At 37.2% G+C, this 19,995-nt stretch overlaps 3 protein-coding genes across 4 annotated transcripts; all 3 read left to right on the top strand.

Moving 5' to 3' along the window:
* The first annotated feature begins 4,579 nt into the window (after positions 1-4,579).
* On the top strand, positions 4,580-6,145 carry gnrh2 (gonadotropin-releasing hormone 2). 2 transcript variants are annotated; one of them, XM_026166447.2, is made up of 4 exons: positions 4,580-4,759; positions 5,340-5,485; positions 5,591-5,674; positions 5,936-6,145. In XM_026166447.2, exons 2-4 carry the CDS (start codon positions 5,351-5,353, stop codon positions 5,972-5,974), a joined length of 258 nt encoding a protein of 85 aa, XP_026022232.1. In that variant the 5' UTR covers positions 4,580-4,759; positions 5,340-5,350; the 3' UTR covers positions 5,975-6,145. The 2 variants fall into 2 exon arrangements, with proteins under 2 accessions (XP_026022232.1, XP_080158131.1); XM_080302005.1 differs by lacking the exon at positions 4,580-4,759 and having other exon boundaries at positions 5,160-5,485.
* A 373-nt stretch (positions 6,146-6,518) lies between these two features.
* On the top strand, positions 6,519-12,505 carry zmat1 (zinc finger matrin-type 1). The gene is made up of 7 exons (XM_026168585.2): positions 6,519-6,667; positions 8,923-9,029; positions 9,139-9,210; positions 9,438-9,573; positions 9,682-9,969; positions 10,564-10,654; positions 11,028-12,505. Exons 1-7 carry the CDS (start codon positions 6,529-6,531, stop codon positions 11,992-11,994), a joined length of 1,800 nt encoding a protein of 599 aa, XP_026024370.2. The 5' UTR covers positions 6,519-6,528; the 3' UTR covers positions 11,995-12,505.
* Positions 12,506-15,203: 2,698 nt separating this feature from the next.
* Positions 15,204-19,795, top strand: cd8b (cd8 beta). The gene is made up of 7 exons (XM_026166446.2): positions 15,204-15,395; positions 16,426-16,782; positions 18,424-18,507; positions 18,668-18,757; positions 18,945-18,978; positions 19,142-19,188; positions 19,269-19,795. The coding sequence occupies exons 1-6, from the start codon at positions 15,341-15,343 to the stop codon at positions 19,158-19,160; spliced, it is 639 nt and encodes a 212-aa protein (XP_026022231.1). The 5' UTR covers positions 15,204-15,340; the 3' UTR covers positions 19,161-19,188; positions 19,269-19,795.
* The last annotated feature ends 200 nt before the right edge of the window (positions 19,796-19,995 follow it).

Genomic DNA, 19,995 nt, shown 5'->3' with positions numbered 1-19,995 from the left:
CTAATGTACAACAACCATTTGTTTTTATTTTTTGTAAACACCTTGGGGACAGAGACCTAAAACATTTTAAACTTTGCCCGAGCCACACTGTAGCAACTTTGTGTGGTAGCAGAAGTTTCTACATTCACCCACAGACCCTGAACTGTTTTTCACTCCTCAGACATTCACACAAGCAGTTTTTCTCTACATTGGGTCGGTTGCCTCGATTTGGCAAAAAAAAAAAAAAACAGCTTTCCAAGCCAGTTACAGTTTCTCTCTGTTAGGTTTCAGGGGTTCAGAGGTAGCTCATTACTGGAGATCGGAATCTCTGATGTAGCTCATAGTCTCAGGTTTTAATACGTGTAAACGTACACCCTAAATACCAGGAGCCGCTAATTATTCTTTGAGCGTCTGTGTGTGTTTGAACTGGAGCACAAGCTGGCAGAGAGCGCTGTGGCGTGGTTCCACATCGCTTTCTCGTGTCTGCAAAGTGCCAAAGTCCTTCACTTAGTCGGGTATGTAGCTCTGGAGTCTGGAGACTTTCATCTTTAGACGTTCAGAACAGCAAAACTTTTGAGCTATCCAAGGATCACTAATTAAAACATTGAGATTTTATATGCCCCGTACACTCAAGACATGTAGTTTTATTAAGGCTTATATGACGTTCTAGGGTCTGTTACGGTATCAGCAGTAATGTTGATGATGTTGGCGAGCCAAATCATAAACAGTAACTCATTATTGCATCATACAAATCAACAATACCCAGCATTTGTTTTGTTTACATAAGCACTTCAGTATTTTTTTTTTAAATTTTGTAGACTGTATTTCCTTTCTGTCTGGGTTTATAGTTTTCCTTTGAGCCTTCTGGGATTTACTGTCTTTTTTTCCTCCTTTTCTTTTTTAAATATTTGGCATCGGGTCACGAGACTGCGCTGTCACTCCTTCAGAGCGATGCCTTTTTAATTCCCATCATGAATATTGATAACTGAGGAATGTTTTCTTTTACTCGAATGCTGTTGCTAACAATTTCTCTCAAAAATGGATTTGTTGTTACTTTAAAAGAGGAAATGTGCCATGCAATGCTTTTTTTAAATGAATGTCGTAGGATGGCGCTCAGACTTGAACTACAGTGTTTTTATTTAATCCAAGGTCAACATTGAGGCCATGCCCTTTTTTGATTGTAATAAAAGATAAATGATGTCTGTTAACCGCAGGGTTTTAGGTCAGTCCGCTCAGGAAATGACTGATGCCAGGATGTTTAAATTTACAAATTGAACATATTCAACTTGAGTTGATCTCTGCAGCTGTGTCACCTTCAAGTGGTACTGGCTTCCACCAAAGTCAGGGTATTCAGATATGATCCCACAGCTGGATTTTAAAAGACTGTAATAAAAAATTTAATCTTTTTTTTTCTCCTTCTTTTAGAATTTTCCAGCTAGTTCGGTGTTTCTTATTGTAGCTTTTAACTGTAAACAGACCCATACTTGTGTATAATCTACATTACATTAGCACTCCTTTATTTAATTTATTTTATTAAAAGAAGGAGCACAATCAAGTGTGTCAAACTGATAGTGGCTATATCGTTTTTAAAAATAATAAATTTTGAGAAGGGTTGATCGCATCAATGTTGATTGTTTGAACACTTATGCACTCTTTGCACCAAATGTAAAGCCCTTAAAAAGTACAGAACCAAATGAGAGCTAAGGTCAAAAAGATATGGCCTTGATTTTTACAATATGGTGACTATACTGTGTTTGATCTGTTGAAGGGTTTTCAGGTCTCAAAGCCCTAGGCTGATTACTTAAAAGTAGCGGACAGCTAAGCTGACCAGTCACTCAAATCACTGTTGGCTGTGAGTGGGTCATGTTCTTCATTTCAGGTCTTTTTGTTCCAAAGCATCACAAGTGCTAACACGATTGGTTAGGTTCCATTATGTTTTTCATTTATTTACATTGACACTCACTGGGTGTTTCATCAGGTTATAGAAGAGGGGATGCTTAGCGTTACTGTCTGTTCTTAAATTACAGGGGTTTGTTGTGCACGTTTCAATCATGTGATCATGTCTCACTGCAATTTGACCACAAAACATGACACTGTGCCAAACTGTGAGACCCAATATTTTGTTAATTTTGTTATTATAAGTGAACTGATGAAGTGCCTCACGGGTAGGTTTTCAAAACAAATGAATCATCCCTGGAGTTTTCTTAACTCGCATGCATTTCCTCATGTTTCACCTGTTGACCAATGACAAATCCTTTTTGTGTGACAAATTGAGGGAGCCAGAACCAAGTGTGGGTCAGTTATTCTTTCACATTCCCTGTAGTTGTATATTTGTGGATTTCGTGCTTGTGTACATCAAACTAACATTGACACCTTTATTTTATTTTTTTTCAAATGCATAGTATTTTAATTTCATTCCATATCAGCTGAACGTGGGATCCATGACTAGTAATCAAGTGTTGGTACCCCGAATGTAGAACTAAAACACAGAAATAGGATTTGCATCCTTTACCACCAAGGGAAACCAGTTACCCTTGTTTTATCCCTTTATTCCAGGAGTTTTCCCCCACTGGAGCGTTTTGAATGCCCTTATGAAACTCAATCCACGGTCTCCATTTCTAGAAAGGGAGACAGCAGAAAACTGTTGCCCAACTTTTCTCTTCTCATCACCTTCTCTTTGTCTCCTATTCATCTCCGCTCACTTGTTGCTTCCTTTTTATCCTTCACTTTCCCTCTTGAACCATTCCTCCCAGTGGTCAACACCCTCTCCGCTTTTGTACATAATGTAAGGTTATTTATAATTCATTCCTGTCTGCTGCCTTGCTTATTTTATTTTCTATTCCCTCCTGTAATTTTTTTTTAAAGATGTATATTGAACTGTATCGGGACCATTTTCAAATGTATTACAGATGTGTTTCGGCCATTTTTTAATTTGGTATGATTGTCTTAAGCAAATCCTATTTTTTATTTTGCCTAAGTTTGTTTCTTGTGTTTTTTTTGTTATTCAACATTTGAATATATGTATATATAATTATATATGATAAAATTATATATAATTATATAATGCCAAATGGCCTTTCTAAGCAAGATACTGTTCAAACCTAATAAAGTGCTTGAGATTTTAACCTCTTGTCAGCATACATCCCATCTCTAAGTACAATTTGTGCGTCCACGTTTTCTCTGCTTCTTTAAAGTCACGATGATCTGACACACATGTACAGCTCACCTCTCAATAACTAATGCTGGTGCTGTGGTGCCAAATAATTGACTATGGGTTGTGGTTACCTTAAGGATCAGGCACTCCTGCTCTTGAAAGATTTCCAGTCAATATCGAACCCTTTGCACCATTCATTCACTGGTGTTGTTGAAGTATTGAAAGGTATAAAGAATGGAAAGCGACTATTTTTGGTAGTGTTAGTACTGAGTTAACCCTTAACCCTAATATTACTCGGTGTGATGGGTACAGTATTTATTTTTATTGACACTGACAAGAAATTCCTAATTTTATATCAAGAGCTGAAAAATGCTGTGATTTAAGAGGCAGCTTTAAGTCAAAATGTTAACACAAAGTCTGCAACACCTACTGAAAGAACTGGATGTTTAGCAACAAACCTTTCACTGTCGAGCCTAATCTGCAGATATCCATTTTTAAACGGGGCTAGTTTCACTTACGCGCCAACATGAGATTCAATTTTATTTATATATATATAATCACATCAGCCACCTCATATCAGTTGCCTCATATTGCAAGAACCCTACAATAATACACACAAATATGTAAAGGAAATACCTTTAGTGAAAATGGTTTCATTTCTGCTTCGTAGGGTGAAAAAAATACATTAATAATGACCAAACTTAGCCCTCTAAGTTAATTATAGTATTTGATGAATAAGGCAATGGGAAAACGAATTGGCCATTAAGGTTAAATTTTTACATCAAAATGTACTGATTTTATTAATGGTCAGCTTGGCCTGTTGTAGCATCTACCACTGACTGATTATGTCTAATGAGTTATGTTACATCTGTAGCAACATATGCAGTCACTTCCTGGGTGTGAACTGAAACATAAATACCTTTTCTCCTCTAATTGACAATAATGTCACCTGTGGATTGGTCAGGAATCCAGTGTATTTGTTCCTCTTCCTATCAGATCCCCCTGAGGTGTCAGCAAGGTCAGAGAGAAAACGTGTGGTGGTTCATTGTGGTCAATACTGGTGTAAAAAGTAGGAAATTGAAGCTTCAGACATTGTATGGCTAAGCATTCTTACTTAAAAGGCCCTCCCTGTTGAGAGCCAGTAATGAAAGCAAGCTGACCGTGTATAAGGTTTATCCTCAATGAGCACTGACTGTGACAGAATGATGATGGATCTCACTAATAATGACTTGAATGTCTTATTTAAATTGACATAGTGTAGAAGAGGATATTGGTGGTATAGATGGGTGTCAGTGCTGTTTACAGATGATAATTGGAATTGGTCGGACCGCATGTACGTCTCGTCCCCATGGATGATTCATTTGACCCCTTAGAAGAAGAGGGAGTCAAAGGGGTCAAAAATGGGCGGGGAAGAATAAGGAAGACAATGATGTGTGCTGGGGGATTGGTCTATATATTGAGGGGAAGAAAGAGGGAGCAGAGAATCTCTTCAGTAAAACACCTCGGTTGTACCGCAAGCTGATTTTAGCACTAAATCCACCAAAGGAAAAGAACATTTTGAAGTGAACCCCTGCAGGTACACTGAGGGAAACTTGGACTGATAAAGCTGTGAAATCTAAGACTAAGGTAAGGACAAATGACTACATTTCTGCCCAGTTTTAGTAGTTTATCTAAAACTATTATTCGATTCAAGATCTGATACTTTCAATATTTACTTTCAGAATGACAAAGGACAACTAGAATATTGTACTCAAAATTGAGTAAATGATAGAAGCGCCGAAAGCAGGGATGTCAAACTCATTTTTCTTTATGAGTGGGAAAAGCTGTAAAATTTGTGAAAATGCAGTAAAAAGTTCAAAAATGTATGTGTTCCTTCACGTTTTCCAGAGCCATCCAGTGGGCCGCGATTGGAGTCTTTGCAGGGCTGATTCTGGTCTGCGGGTCTTACGTTTGACACCCCTGGCTTAAAGTGATGTTATGTAAAAGTTTTCCAAATGCAGTGAAAAATTTGGATGTTCGCCTGAAATGATAGCCAGCATCCATAATAATATAGCAAGTTTGCACTGAAATGTTTTAGCTCAGATCTTAAAATTAACTTTATTGCAGCTAACAACACTTTTCTTTTTAGCTTTTATTGCAGGAAATTCTCAATAAAGAATGTGTTCTTCAAATATTTTTCAAACTAACTCTATGTCCATTCTTCTAGGTGGGAATATCATGTGTGTGTCTCGACTGGCTTTGCTCTTGGGGCTGCTTCTCTGTGTGGGGGCTCAGCTGTCCTTTGCCCAGCACTGGTCCCATGGTTGGTATCCTGGAGGAAAAAGGGAGCTGGACTCCTTTGGCACATCAGAGGTTGGGATAAGTGTTTGTGTGAATAATTTAACCAATCACTGAGTAGTTTCTGTTGAGAATGAAGATACCCTTTATCCCTTAACCTCAATCTGTTTTGCTTCTTAGATTTCAGAGGAGATTAAGCTGTGTGAAGCAGGGGAATGCAGCTACCTGAGACCCCAGAGGAGGAGTATCCTGAGAAACATTCTTGTAAGTGAGAAAAGCAGAGATGAACAGTAGCATGTTTAATGGTACTTGAATCACAATGTCTTGCCATCAGTATATTTCTTATGATCATATGATCATGAGATTTTGTCTACTCTGAAATCTGACTGACATTGACTGAAAATTCTTGACTGACATACACATATTAGTGAAGTTGTGCTTATCCAGCCATAGTGTGCATATCTGTGTGTAGCCTGTATTGATTTCTGTGTATTAGTCTAATGCCATACTAAATTCTTTCCACAGCTGGATGCCTTAGCCAGAGAGCTTCAGAAGAGAAAGTGACATCTTTCCAGAGACGGCTTTTCTATAGTAACCCACTTCCTTTGTATTTCTGCCTTGACGTGATTTTGTGATCATCTGGCCTTGCTGTTTGTAATGTTTGTCAGTAAATTTGTCTTGTTTTTTTCGATGTGAAAATGATGTCCCAGAATAAAATATCTATTTTGATATTAACTTGTTTTTTTTTTCTTCATTTTTGGTGCAGCTAATGATATGAATATAAGGCATAGAGAGAAAACACTGACTTCTTAGATGATAAAAAAGTAGCAAATACATAAATATGAATCAGTTCCATTTACATACTAAGGATCCGGGTCCTGCTGTGCATGCGCAGAGTCGTGATTTTAGATATTTCGATAGAAGAAGTAAATCATTTGAGCATAACAGAGAGATTTTCCCATTGCCGTTTCTGATTATTCGTTAAAGGATTTTCATGAAAACAAGTCTTTAAAATACACAAGACGAAAAAATACGGAGGATGTAAGTTATTAAAACTAGCTTTCCTGTACCAGGACTACAATACTACTGCGCATGCACGTTCAGGTAGGGAAAAAAAGATGGACGACACAAGTGGCTGTACTTCGCTAACTGCGGAGTCAGACTCTCAAAATAACATTGCCAGTATCCCTAACGCGACTTCTGTCACAGGTGCTGACAAAGTAATAAACAATAAAATAGATAGTACCCAGGTTGAAGGTGAGTTGTCTTCAGAATGTGAAAATTCAGCCGTATGGCACCCTACCTGCTGCGCCTTTGTTAGCTTTTCTGCTATGTGGCTAGCCAGCTCATTATTCTAGTGAGCTCGTTAGCTGCTTAGCTAAATTTGCTAACGTCGGCTGCCTAACGTTAATCTGCTTTAACGTGAGGGGCTTTCAGAATTTTATAGCGGTCTCTACGAGGAGGATAGTAGAAACTATCGCCCCGAAAATCTCCCTCTTACCCTTGGCCCAGCTTGATGATTAAACCATGAACAGTTAGGGTACTTTTCCTTATGTTGTTTGTCTCAGAGCTAGTACCAGCAAGTTCGACCCCCACACGAAACGAAACAGTCCCTTTAAATGATTCCATATACCGGTAGTTAATGCTAACCGATTCGTCGACTAACCGGTTTTAGCAGCAGAAGCCATAAACTGTTAAGTGGATGACATAATTTATTTCATCCTACATGGGAAAGCTAGTCTAATTGTAAACTTAGTCTGAAATGTCGCCATTTAAAAAAAAAAAAAAAAACAATATTAAGGACTGCAAACCTTAGCACCTGAAGCATCATTGAGGCTAAAACTTAAAGTTGGCATCCACCTTTTTTGTGCCGGTTAAACTCATTAGTAAACTAAAACAGTGTTCTCAAGGTGAAAGGATAATAAATGGAAATGGAAAGTCATTTGGTAAGTACAATATTTGAAATATATCAGTGCACATAAATTCTTCCGGAGCATCAGAGTGAGTACATATAGAGTACTTGTTTCAGTCTTTTATTTCTTGCATTTAAACACCTTTTAGTGTTTAATTGTCCTGAGGTCCTTTATATGTGCTTCACAGCACTTCATGTAGGATGCCAGTGTTGATACTCAGCACTTTAAAAGTAAACCCTCATCACCTTTGATTGCCTTATTTTCTTTTTCATAGTAATTTTCAGTATTTATAAGTATATCAGACTGTCCCGTAATTTCAATTAGAAAATTTTTTCATGATAAGCACCTCTGCAAGTGCATGTGTTTACATTTGAGACAAACGCAGATATTTTAAATAAGTTATTTTTTTAATTTAAAAAAACTACTGAAGTAAAGTAGTTAACAATTTTAGTTCTTCTAACAGAAATTCAGTCTCCACCAGTCATCATGTCCTATGATTAGTTCAGTACAGCCTACAACATCAATAATCTTGCCTAAACATTGTTATTTACTGGTATCAGCACTGTACTCGTTGATTTCACTTTAATAAATTTCATATTTCTGTGTTGCAAAATGTCCTTCAAAGTTTTGAAAATGTGAGCAATACAAGACTGGCTGAACAGTTAGGTTGTTGAAATAACACAGAAACATCATGCTCATTCAGTGTGGTTTAATGTTGTTTCTGGGCCACACTTTATCAAAATATCCGAGCAGACAAGTTATTTCTTTGCTTGTAAAACGTAATATTTAATCCACATGCGTGAGTGTCATCACTAAACTGTACTTTTTAAAAGTAAATCACTAAACAGGTATTGCAACAAAAGGGTAATTTGTCATCTATTTTTTATTTATTTAGGAATTAGTTTAACTTTTTTGTTTTATGTGTGGGTATTTAAGTTGTCACATATTTTTTTTTCTTTTTTTTACGTCTACTTTTAGTTAATTGGCACTGAATGCACCACTAGTGAATCAGCTATTGCATCTCAACCAGAATCTGCAGAATGGAAGAAATCAAGTAACAATTTGTTATGGGCTAGCAATATAATATGCAGTATGTGTCAACATGTGTGTTGCATGCTACTTTAGGAAGTGTGTGTTGAGCGGAAATAGTTTTAGAAGATTAAAAAAAATAAAAGTGTATCTTACTTTTCCCTCATAAATGATAAATAAACTTTTCCATAAGGGGAACGTTTTAATAGAAATATGTATTTAAGTGGTTATATTCACAACTCCCCAGTTGTGTAGACCTTTGTAGAATTAGCAGGTCATATTAAAATCATTGTAAATGTTGAATGAGATTTGCCACACTAAGGCAAAGCATATTGTATAAATTAACAAATTACAAAACAAATTAGTTTGTTTTGAAAAAGAACCATTAGATAGGTTAATATATGATCCAATAAAGGTTGTGTGAAAGTTAAAGATTCAGCCTTTTTTTCTGTGTACTGAGAAAATGGAAGTTGTATTGGACAAACTTTTCTCTTATGTGAATTTAATAATTTAATAGTGTTTCGTTTGTGCTTCATGTTTAAATAAGTTTTCATGTATTCTGCCGCACAGGAAACAAAGCTGAAGAGGCGCTACTGAAGTGTCTCCTTACAGACAGTTACTGCCATGTGTGTGAGGCTGTGCTGCTGTTTAAGTCACAGCGGCTGTCTCACTATGAGGTGTGTTTTATCCTCCAGGCACAAATCATAGCACCGTAGTACAACTTTAATTAGACCTGCCATAAGTAAAATATTTTCTAATAATGTCTCACATGTTGTCCAACTGCAGGGAAAGAAACACGCTCAGAAACTCAAGCTGTACCTGCAGACCAAAAAAGCAGAAAAGTCAACAGGCGCCCAGGTTAGTGGCCAAGTTTAAGTTTTCTTTTTCTGTCAGATGGAGTCTCTTGTCTGTAATCATGAGAACTGAGTGAGGACAAACTAATGTAAGCATCCAATAGTGAAGAATATCAGAGCTACAGTATTAGTGCTTTAATAATATCCCTCTCAAAAGAATATGAGGGGTATATGAAAGCAATCTTGTATTCATAAAATAAGTAGTTTATAGTTTTTGTTTGTTTTTTGCAGCAGACGATGAGTAATGATAAAGATCATTTCTGTGAGCTTTGCAACATGGTATTTAGCTCACCTGTGGTGGCAAGATCACACTATGAAGGCAAAGTCCATACAAAAAATCTTCGTAAACAAAGTCTTCACCTATCAGGCAAGTTTGAGCTCTGTGATGCAAAAAGCATTTTCTTGATGTAGATTTTGATATTTACACACAGTAAGGAAGATATGTTGACATCATGATTTCACTGTCATTTTATAGAGAAGTCTACAGAAGTGCGTGCTTCATCAGGTCTCCAACAGGATCCTGATAAGTCTCAGCAAAAACCATCCTCAGAGGGTGTTGTGGAGCATGATTTGGATCCAGCAGTCACCAGTGCTACATGTAGCACAGAGGTTGATTTGAAGGATCCCAACAAGTACTGTGCCCTGTGTACTGCCTCCTTCACGAATCCCCATGTAGCCTTGCAGCACTACAGTGGACGCAAACACCAGAGGAATCAGGCCAGACAGGAGCTGCTCAAACAGCTAGGACACAATGTAGAGCAAGGTAACTTTTTGCCTTTGAGCAAACAGGATAATACAAAGAGCGTTAAATCCTTCAGGAATTTAATAAAAATCACCACAGCAGCCTGAAACCAGGACAGAAACATTAACAAGAAAGGGAAAAAGAAACAGGAAGTTCTGAAGGGAAAAGTGAAAAATCTAGTTGAAACATCTACATCAGCAGTGAAGATTTATCCCAGCACAGGTGGGTGAATAGGAGATAATCAAATAGAAGTTGGCTTTGTAGCATTATTACAGTAAGTATGGATGTGATTCAGATAGTCTGATTAGCTATAATTCTGTGGTTTTGTTATTATTTATTATTATAACAATAATCTGACTTTAATCTGATAAGTCTGACTCGAGGGGATTGAATCAGGTGAGCCAGAATGTCAGAAAGTTTAATAAAGCAGTTTCCTGTTTTTTATTTTCAGCTTTAGGCGCTACAGCATCTCTTTGTGGAGATGGCATGAATGATTTGGAGAAAACCAGAATTTGTAAAACAGTAGAAAAATGACTTTACTAAATCTTTATTGGCCCGTTGAAAGTTGTTGGATTTTTAAAAAAAATCTCTCTTCTTTCTAATCTTTTTCTCCAGGCAGTTCCTTGATGTGTCAGATGTGTAGTATGCAATTTAACTCTGTGGAGATGTACCAGGACCACATGCAGGGAAACAAACACCAGATAAAGTAAGTTTAAGAAGACAATGTCAACTTTTAAAGTGTAATATTTACTACATTGCACTTCAGCTTACCTTTGGCAAGAAGTAATTATTTGTGATGACACTAAATAATATGAAAATAACACTGTTATAAATATACAAAGGAATCGCAACCTGTAACAACCTGACACAAATCAAGTGTTAGCTTAATTTAGATACCAAGTTGGTTTACAGGGAGTTTGTAATTGTAGAGAGATAATGAATTCATTTTGGGCATGTCATTTTCAAGCAGGAACCTCAGAATGCCTCTGTGGTTTACTAAGGCTATATTTTGTAGGTTTTTCATCACCATTTATCTGATTGAATAGCAGCCTAATTCAAGTTTATGTGTTCTTGCTCAGGGAGAAGAAGGTCATCGATCTATGCCAATCCCAGCAAAAACTGTACAGCACATTTGCAGATGAACTGGCTGATTACATTCAGGTTCAGAAGGCTCGTGGAATCACTCCTAAGACTAATCAGGTCCTCCCTCAGGATACCATGCAAAAGGAAGATGAAGCTGAAGAACGGGAAGTAATAAATAGGAAGAATATGGTGGAACTAAATAAACCTGTGTCGAACCTCCTTCCTACCTCCATTTCTCCTCATCAGTCCCACTCTGGTCATTACTCTCCACTTCAAATGGGGTGTTCATCGTTTCAGGGCCCACCCTTGCCGTCACGTGCCTCAAACTACAACTATCCTCCTCCAGTTCTTCGTAACTCAGGTCCTCCACCGCTCACTAGTTGGCCCATGAGAAGAAGGCAGAGAAGGTCAAGCTCTTCCTCCTGTACTACCTCATTATCTTACTCCTCCTCCTCGTATTCCTCCTCCAGCAGTAGTGAAAGTGACAGTGATCATAGTGAATATAGGCACAGAGAAAAGAGGCAGATTAAAACATCCCATACGGAGAGAGTGAGGAGAGGAAGGGATGAGGAGAGGAGGAGGAAACGCCAGAGGAGGGAAAGAGATGATGACTCAGAGGAGAGAAGAAGAGAGCAATCTGTTGAGTCGGAGGAGGAGAGGAGCAGGAAAAAGTCAAAAATTCATGGCAAGTGGAGACGAAAAGAAAGAAAATCCCTTAAGGAAAACTTTAAAGTGGAAAGAGGAGATCAAGTTATGGACAAATTAAAGCCAGAAGTCATGATGAAGAATAGCAAAGAGACTGAACTGCATATTCAGACTGAAATTAATGTTAAGCAAAGGGAGGGTGAAGAGGATGAGTCCATTAAACCTAAATACAGAAAAGAGAAGAAGAAGGCAAAAGAGAAAGCAGACACTAGGACAGAGGAGGAAAAGCTGTGGGACGACTCGATTCTGGGGTGTTAAACTCTGCAGGAGCAGCTGAAGTGAACAGTATTCTGGACTACTTTTGGCAAACATTTATTATAAGCATGACATTGAAAATAATAATAAGCTATATTAAAATGATTTTTAAAAAATCCTGTCAGCAGGTAGCAAAGGCCTTTTCTATATCTGCTCTAATAACCGAAAAGTGTTTTCTTATACAAGTTCGCTAGCTGGCTAGCCATGTAGAGTCAATTTGTATGTGTATAAGAAATGAATGTATTTCGTTTGTATCTGGAGGAGATTCAGCATTAATTTTATACTATGACACTTTATAATAAGTTTGGTTTGTGTGTACAGTGAGTTGATGGCTGTAATGTTTAGCACTGTTTGTTTATGAAGTACTCTTAACTCATCACTAAGGTAAATTTGATTATGGATGCGTGCATCTGGCATGGACTTGATAGATTGTCATCCCTTTAGCAGTCTCTGGTTGGCACTGTTGAGCTTCATCCATTTCATCAGTACTGAAAATAAAAGCTCATAGATGTCAGAAGCTTATTCATTTCATTACTTCAGAAGCTCTCTGTGTGTTCTCACTCTCAGGCACAAAAGTTGAAATAAAGCCACTGACAACGTGCTGTACAGAAGTTCAGTGTAAGACGTATTATGAAATGATAAAAATACAACAAATACTGCCTGGCACATGTGTTGCACCACAGCAGATTTAACACTTCATTAGTCTGCAGTGCACTGTGTACATGTGTATGTTTTATGATTGTATTTATACAACCAGAAAACACATTTGCGGTCATACAGGTGCAGACATTCAAATGAGGACAACTCTTTACATAACCTCAGAATTCAGGTTGAAGAGCAATGTGCAAACTGAACAAAGTTAGTAGTTAAAGGAAACTCCAAAGGGAAACAGTATCACCTACTGTTAAACTATGAGCTATAAAGTGGGCCACTTACACTCCTAATCCCTACTGTCATTTTTATTTACATGCATCTACACAAATGTTCTTTTAAGTAAATCTTAAGGTATCTGAAATGAGTTATCAAAATACTTTGATTGGCCGAGCCACTGTTCCTCTGATGCTCTTGGTACATCACATCTACTCAAGAAAAACAATTTTGTGTTTTTATCTTTTCGTTTGCTTGTGGGCTGTATTGTTAAATGTTCATTGAGAGCTATATGTATGAGCCTAGATATGAAAGTAGTTGGTAGTGGTCAAACGAGGAGTGAGTGTGAATTTATCTGAAAAGTTTATAAAGAAAAACTTTTAAATCAACATGCGTGAAATAACTTCCCATTGTGTTTTGAATGTCAGTCGTTATTAAGTTAGATGTTGATTGGATTGCTGGCGCAAAGAAAAAATGTGGATCATAGAAGTGACACAAAAGTTGAAATGGTTTAGTGCAGAAGTCCTGCAGATGCTGTAAATAATCTTCTGAACTATGGTCTTGACATTAATTATCTTTAAAGCTCTGGTAATGAGAATGACACTGCTACATCTCTGTATTTTTTATGGATGACTTCTCAAAGAATACTAAAGTAAAAAAATTAAGAAAGAAATAGCAGAGCAGGCAAGTAAAACCAGAGCTTGGCAGCATTTGACGTAAAGCATTGAAGTGGAGAGACCAACAAAGGCTTTATAGCTCAGCGATGTGTGAAGAGCGCACATCTGAAGACCCCTGAGATCTGTTTTCAAAGAATCTTGTTCCTCGCCTGAGTGTACAACCCCCGTAGAACTTTAGGGTTCCCACATCCTCTCACTTTAAGATCCCCACCAGACCGTTCTGTACCCTTACCCTTTACGAACGCACAAAAGATCCACAAACACCACATGATTTAAAGGATCATCACTGTTATCGAGCAAGTGTGAAAAGGACGTCTGAAAAAGAGATTTCAAAAGTCCTCTCTTTGTCAGAATGGCAACTTTAAAAATTACACATCAAACATTGCAGAGATACTGTCTTGATGTAGGGAAAAGTGCTTCAAATCAGGTTTTTATCTCTGAATGTCAGTGAAACTCATAGTCTTCAACGTGAGGCATAGATTTGAGTTTATTGAGTAGATGTTGATGTATCTTGTCACAAAATGCAAAAAATAAAAATTCATTGTGAAAAGCCAAACATACAATGGCTCCACATTTGGAAATGCATAGGTGTCCTGTGTGTGATGTATGTGTACATATATAAAGTTTAAATACTATATCTGTAATGATTTTCTGTAATTTTAAATATAAAATCAATCAGTGGTTGTTGTTTTTTTAAGCAATCATGAAAATAACTGATGGTTGCAGCTCTAACTGGCTTATTTTTCTGTTTCAAGCAATGTGCCTGTAACTGCCTGATTAAACTTAATAATGAGTCCCCTTAACAATGATGCTGGTGCAGTGGGACATAATGAACATAGTCTGCTGTTTTTACACAGCCAGGGGTCTGTAACTGTTAAATGCTTGTATGTAAGGGGTTGGATAGTAAAAATGTGAATATCAAACAAGTCAGATAATATGAGATATATTTACTTAAGAACTGATTATAATATAAAACTATATGTGCACTTTTCAAAGAAGAAAAAGGTAATGCAAAATTACTTGCACAGGCACAAACTTCACTGGTTTTGACTTTAATGTTTGTTTCATGCGAGTCTTTAAGAACTTTATGGCAGGTGGAATACTGAAGTTGCCTTACACACTCCATTGAATATTTAAATGTATTTTGTATTGTTAATCCTCGTATGCAATTATTTCGTTACAGAGTTTAGGTGCCATATGTTTATATTCCCTTTTTGTTCTGTGCATGAAGCTCTGTATGTGTGGCTCTGCTGAACTCTAGGTCATGCACCTGGGCAGAGACCACAGCACTGCAAACTGCTGCTCTGGAAATATGCAACATTTTTTAATTGCTTTTGTTTATGTGGGACATAATGTGAGACAACACCACATTTTCAGCTGTGAAACATTCACTTTACGCCTCTATGAATGTTGGGGATGAATACGTTTTCTTTTTTTTAAATAACAGACTTAACATAATAGTAACAGCTGTCATTGTTGGGCTCTGTTAGTTGAACAGAATAAAGAATGGCATCAATAGGTTTATTTTGATGCAGCACTTGTGCTGATCCTTATCTGTATTAGGCATTTGGGGTTTTAGAGCGTGTACGTTAAAGTCCCAGTGACTGGTGTAATGCTGTTATACCGTATCTGATAGGCCCTCTGTATCATTTTAGGGTGTTGCATTCAAGCCTCAGGGCCCTGTCAGCATAGTTCCTCCCATCATCTATGACAGATAGATATCAAGACGAGAAAGTATTAGCAACCTCCCTCAGCTAGCACACAAGTTACACACGGATACGGATACACAGCGACGGCCTGACAAAATGTTCTTTCTGTCACTGGCATGGCTATTGTTGACAGGACCACTTTGGACATCTGGTAAGACCATCAGCTTTGTCTTTAATCTCATAAGACACAAACGTTCTTGCTGTTGCAAAGTCAGGTAGCTTACCGAGGGATGTTGTTGTTTTCAAGTTCAACTGATAATCGTCTGATTTTTATCTTAAAATGTACATTTATTAAATACAGTCATTGCCATAGCATGTGATAAAGAATGAAATGTGGCTTTAAGAGTCAAAGAAGTGAGCTTTGGTTTGTTGGTTTAACACTTAGACATGATACATATGAAAGTATAGATTATTGATACGGCTATGTTATTACGTTAATTATCAGCCTTTGAGTTTTGCTTCTATACTTTAAGGGTAACATTGCAGCATTCCCCTGTAGTTTTTCATCATCATCGTCTTTTTTATATTTGCATCACTCTACTGGGGAGATTGAAATAAATCAGATTTGTGTCGTATTGTGACACATGTAAACTAAATTAGTCTTGAATGTAACACAGCACTTGTATTTCATTTATTTTTGCAAGAACAGCATGAAGCAAGAGCCAGTAAGTCTTAACCTTTCATACAAACACAGTGTTTGACTTGCTGTGTATGTTTATATATTTCATAACACTATTTCATAACACAGACCTGTGCATTTGACTTGAAAACATAGAAAGTAGAAAATGATTGTAAAATGCGAAAAGATGTTTTACCACATAGGCCTCTTGTAAAATATCACCTAAATGCTAAATCCACCATACAGCAAATCCAAAATGTCACTGTTAAGAGTTTGAAATATATACAGGAGATTTCTTCATATTTTCATATTTTATATTGCCAGTTGGATTTATACTGGCTTTCGCTATGTAGGAAGCGTGACAACTTGCATTTATTATTACACGTATTAGTATTCCTTTTCCTTAATTAACTGCACATCTTTACGGGAGGATTGGCCATAAACCTTTGCAACGAATGGGCGAGGCAGCTTGTTATATAGTAACTCAAAAATAATTTCGGAGGAGTTTTTGAATGTGCTACAAATGTGTTGCTGAAATCTTAAATGTCGCTCTTTTTCCTAGGTCAAGATTTAAAACAGAAGCTGCTGGAAGAAGAAGTCAGCGTTCGTTACCCTAAGATCCCAAGCAGTGAGACCATTGATTGTGATTGTGGCAGCATGGCTTGTGACTTAGTCTTCTGGTTCCACAGTGACATGAGTAGCAAAGTCCACTTTCTAGGCAGATGCAACAATGCTGACCGTACTCTCTATGGAGATAACGTGGACAAAACACGTTTTAAACTCAGTAAGAGGGGCAGTAAGTCTTTTGCGCTCCGTATCATCAATGTGACGAAAGAAGACAGAGGGATTTATTCTTGTGTCTTGAAGGAAAAAAATCTTAATGAAGTATGGAAGCCTGGGACTCTTCTACTGCCAGGAGGTTTGTATTCTAAGTGCTTCCTGTCACAGTTAAATATCAGGCTAAATGTGAAATTTTCAAAATATCCATCTGATTTTGAAGAGGCAGGTCAAGCTGATGGATGATTTAAGGCTTTGGTGTGTAAATCCAACATATTAGGACTCCTACTTTAATACAAAAAATGTCTAATATTCTGCGGACTCACTGGACAGCTTTAAAAGTGTGGCGCACTTACCTTGGTGTATCAGTCGAATTCAACACCATTTTTAAAACGGTGAAGGTGCACTGCAAAAATGTGAACTAAAACAGTATGCAGTGATTTGCTACTCATTTACAAAGAAAGAATATCACTTTCTGACAGACCTTCATTTAGATTTTTTGTTGTTGTTTTTTTAAATATATATGATCGTTTTTCCAGGAGAAGCAGCTATAGAATGTTTAAAGATACCTGGGGGAGCATGCCACAAGTAATCATGTTTTGTTTTTGTTTTTTTTAAATAAAATTGGGTATGAAAAAGCATTCCAATGTCCATAAGGAGTAAAAGATGGAGCTTTCACGACTCTCTGAAAGCGTGTGTGACTACATATGTAGTCAAGGTAGAATTTCTAAGTATCTGAGGAAAATTCAAATTTGTCGATTTTATCATCTAGAGAACTTAATATCAAAAGATTCAGGGAATGCACGGAAATCTTTGTACAGACGTGAAAGGGGTATGGAATGCCCGTGATGTTCATGCACTCTGGAGTTATTGTGTTAAAAATGGATGTTTCATGGAAATCACTGCACGGACTCCAGAAACACTTCTGACAGTGAGTGAACACTGTTTATCGCTTAAAGCTGCACCAGAGAAAGAAAACCTTTTTTAAAGGTGTTTATGGCATCACAATCAAAATGAGTGTATATTTTTCAAATCATAAAAAATTCTGTTTCCATATTTGGTATGACATAAGGTTTAAATCATTTGCAAATCAATGCATATTTGCATTTTGGAAACCAAACTGGTGTCTTTGACACAAGTAAACGTTGAGAAGTTCTTTTGTATCCTGGCTTTCTGCTTCTCTTTGCCTAGCTGATGCTGCCTTACTTGTCTTTCTGAACGAGGCTTAAGCAGTAAAACTTTCTCACAGCACGGGCAAACAGAAGATATTGGTACACATTCAATAGGCCAAATGGGTAAATTCTAACTACAAATAAGAAAATAAAATGCTGAAAAACTGTTCGCTGGCTCAACAGATGTACAGATGGAGGGCGATTCTGTTAATAATCATGTCAATTGTTTCTTCTCTTTGCCAATTAGAAACTTGGTAGAGAATTGCTGCAACAACAACTTTTTTTTTTTTTTTTTAGAAAAAAGTTGCTTTTTACTTTTCTTAATGGTGCTTCTGGGTGGCTTTGGCTCAGGCGATCAGGCAAGTCATCTCCTAATCGGAAGGCTGGTGATTCGATCCCTGGCTTAACCCATCTACATGTTAAGAAGGATACTTGAACCTTGAGTTGTGTTCGTCAGAGTGTAAATTTTGGTTAGAAAAACACTTAAAGAAAAAAGTGCCTCTATGTGACAGAGATATGTTGTATAAAACGCTGAATTACAGCAGAACTAGAGCAGAAAAGCGTTCTACAAGAACCAGTCCATTTACCTTTCTTTGGTCTTTATTTGACAGAGACCCCACCAACACCACCTCCTAAGCCAAAACCCAAACCACCATCCAAACCAACCTGTCGTTGCAATACAGGCGACTCCAAGGGTAAGTTATTATAGAATAAAAAGAATAAAAAGGACTTTAAATTGTTTGCAGCAGTGCATAATTGAACATTTTCTTGCAAAATGAAAATTGATTAATGATTGATTATATCATGACTCCATTGGGGGGAAGAAACATGTACTCCATTATTCCTTTGTTCCAGGAGGCTGTGGCTCTATGATTCTTTGGCCTCTTGTCGGACTTCTTGGAGGCTTGGCTCTGGCTGTTCTCTGCACGCTGCGTTACTTCAGCCGTGAGTAGCGTTTAATACATTAAATACTGTGAAGTCAACAAAACAGCCGGACAAAGGTTCCAGAAAGACACGACCAGAAATGGATTAAATTGTGCTAATAAAGGTTGAGAAAATCAAATTTTGTGATATAGTAATGTTTTATTTCTAAAATGTTTCCTTTTTTCTTCAACAACATTCTCACTTACAGGACTGCCAAGAAAGTGTCACCACCACTTTGCAAAGTAAATACAACATTAGTAAAAACAACTGTTTTTGTCTTTCATTTTATTTTTCATCCATATGCACAAGAAAAATCAAAATTCTTTACAGTATTTTTAAACTCTGATTCTGCCACCATATGCACGGATGATGCTTTAATCTCCGTCTTCTGTTTTCTCTATTAAGGAAAAGGCAGACGTTCTAAAAAAACCTGCGTCTCATGTATTTTTAAGGTAAGTATTACATATGTTAAATGTTGTCTATGGTTATTGAAACTAATGAAAATTAACAAATATTGCTTCTTTGATTGCAGTGACTGAAGTGCTTTGTTTGAGTGTTCTCTCCGGCCACGAAAGGCATGATTCACCCCTAATATCAGGTCTTCTAACAACATCTCGAGTTTATTTACGCTTCAATGAACTCTCAGCAAGAAGAAAAATTTGCTTTTTCAACAGCAGCAGCAGCCATGTAACATAACGCATGTAATAATGCATAATGTAACATAAAGTTTAAAGACCCATGTTGTGTTTTGTATCTATAATCTTTCTTTCTGCCTCTAATCAGTGAGCTGCATTTAGCGTAATTTATCAGTGTGGTTTTCAATTCATCAGGTATTAATGTGCTGTGAACTGTAATCATTTATTTTGATGCAAACATCACAAAGTACACAAATAGACATAGAGTAATTGTGCAGTTTTCTGCGTTCTTTGCTTTCTTCTGTACTTCTTTGTGTTTTTCACGTTATTGCAGCAGTTTAGACACAGAACAAAAAGCACTGTCATGTCGGTATTTCTGTGAGCATGCTTGTGTTTAAACAATAAAACTGTATCATTTCAGTCATTTATGGTGGTTATGAGTGATCTAATTATCCAAAATGCAGCATTGCCTAGAAAGCAATGATACTCAGGAGGTATTTTGCAATAGCAGAAATGCTTCCTGTCCTGAAGCTACAGGTCAAGCACTGTGCATGTTTTCCAGTGATAGGAACAGATAAGACGTTCTGGCTTTGTTGCGTTGTTCGTCTTAGATGTCTGTGCCTG

This window comes from Astatotilapia calliptera, chromosome 5, assembly GCF_964374335.1.
Source record: "Astatotilapia calliptera chromosome 5, fAstCal68.1, whole genome shotgun sequence".
In the NCBI taxonomy this organism is placed as follows: domain Eukaryota; kingdom Metazoa; phylum Chordata; class Actinopteri; order Cichliformes; family Cichlidae; genus Astatotilapia; species Astatotilapia calliptera.
Note: the sequence above shows the minus strand (reverse complement) of the source record. Positions and strands in the feature narration are given on the sequence as shown.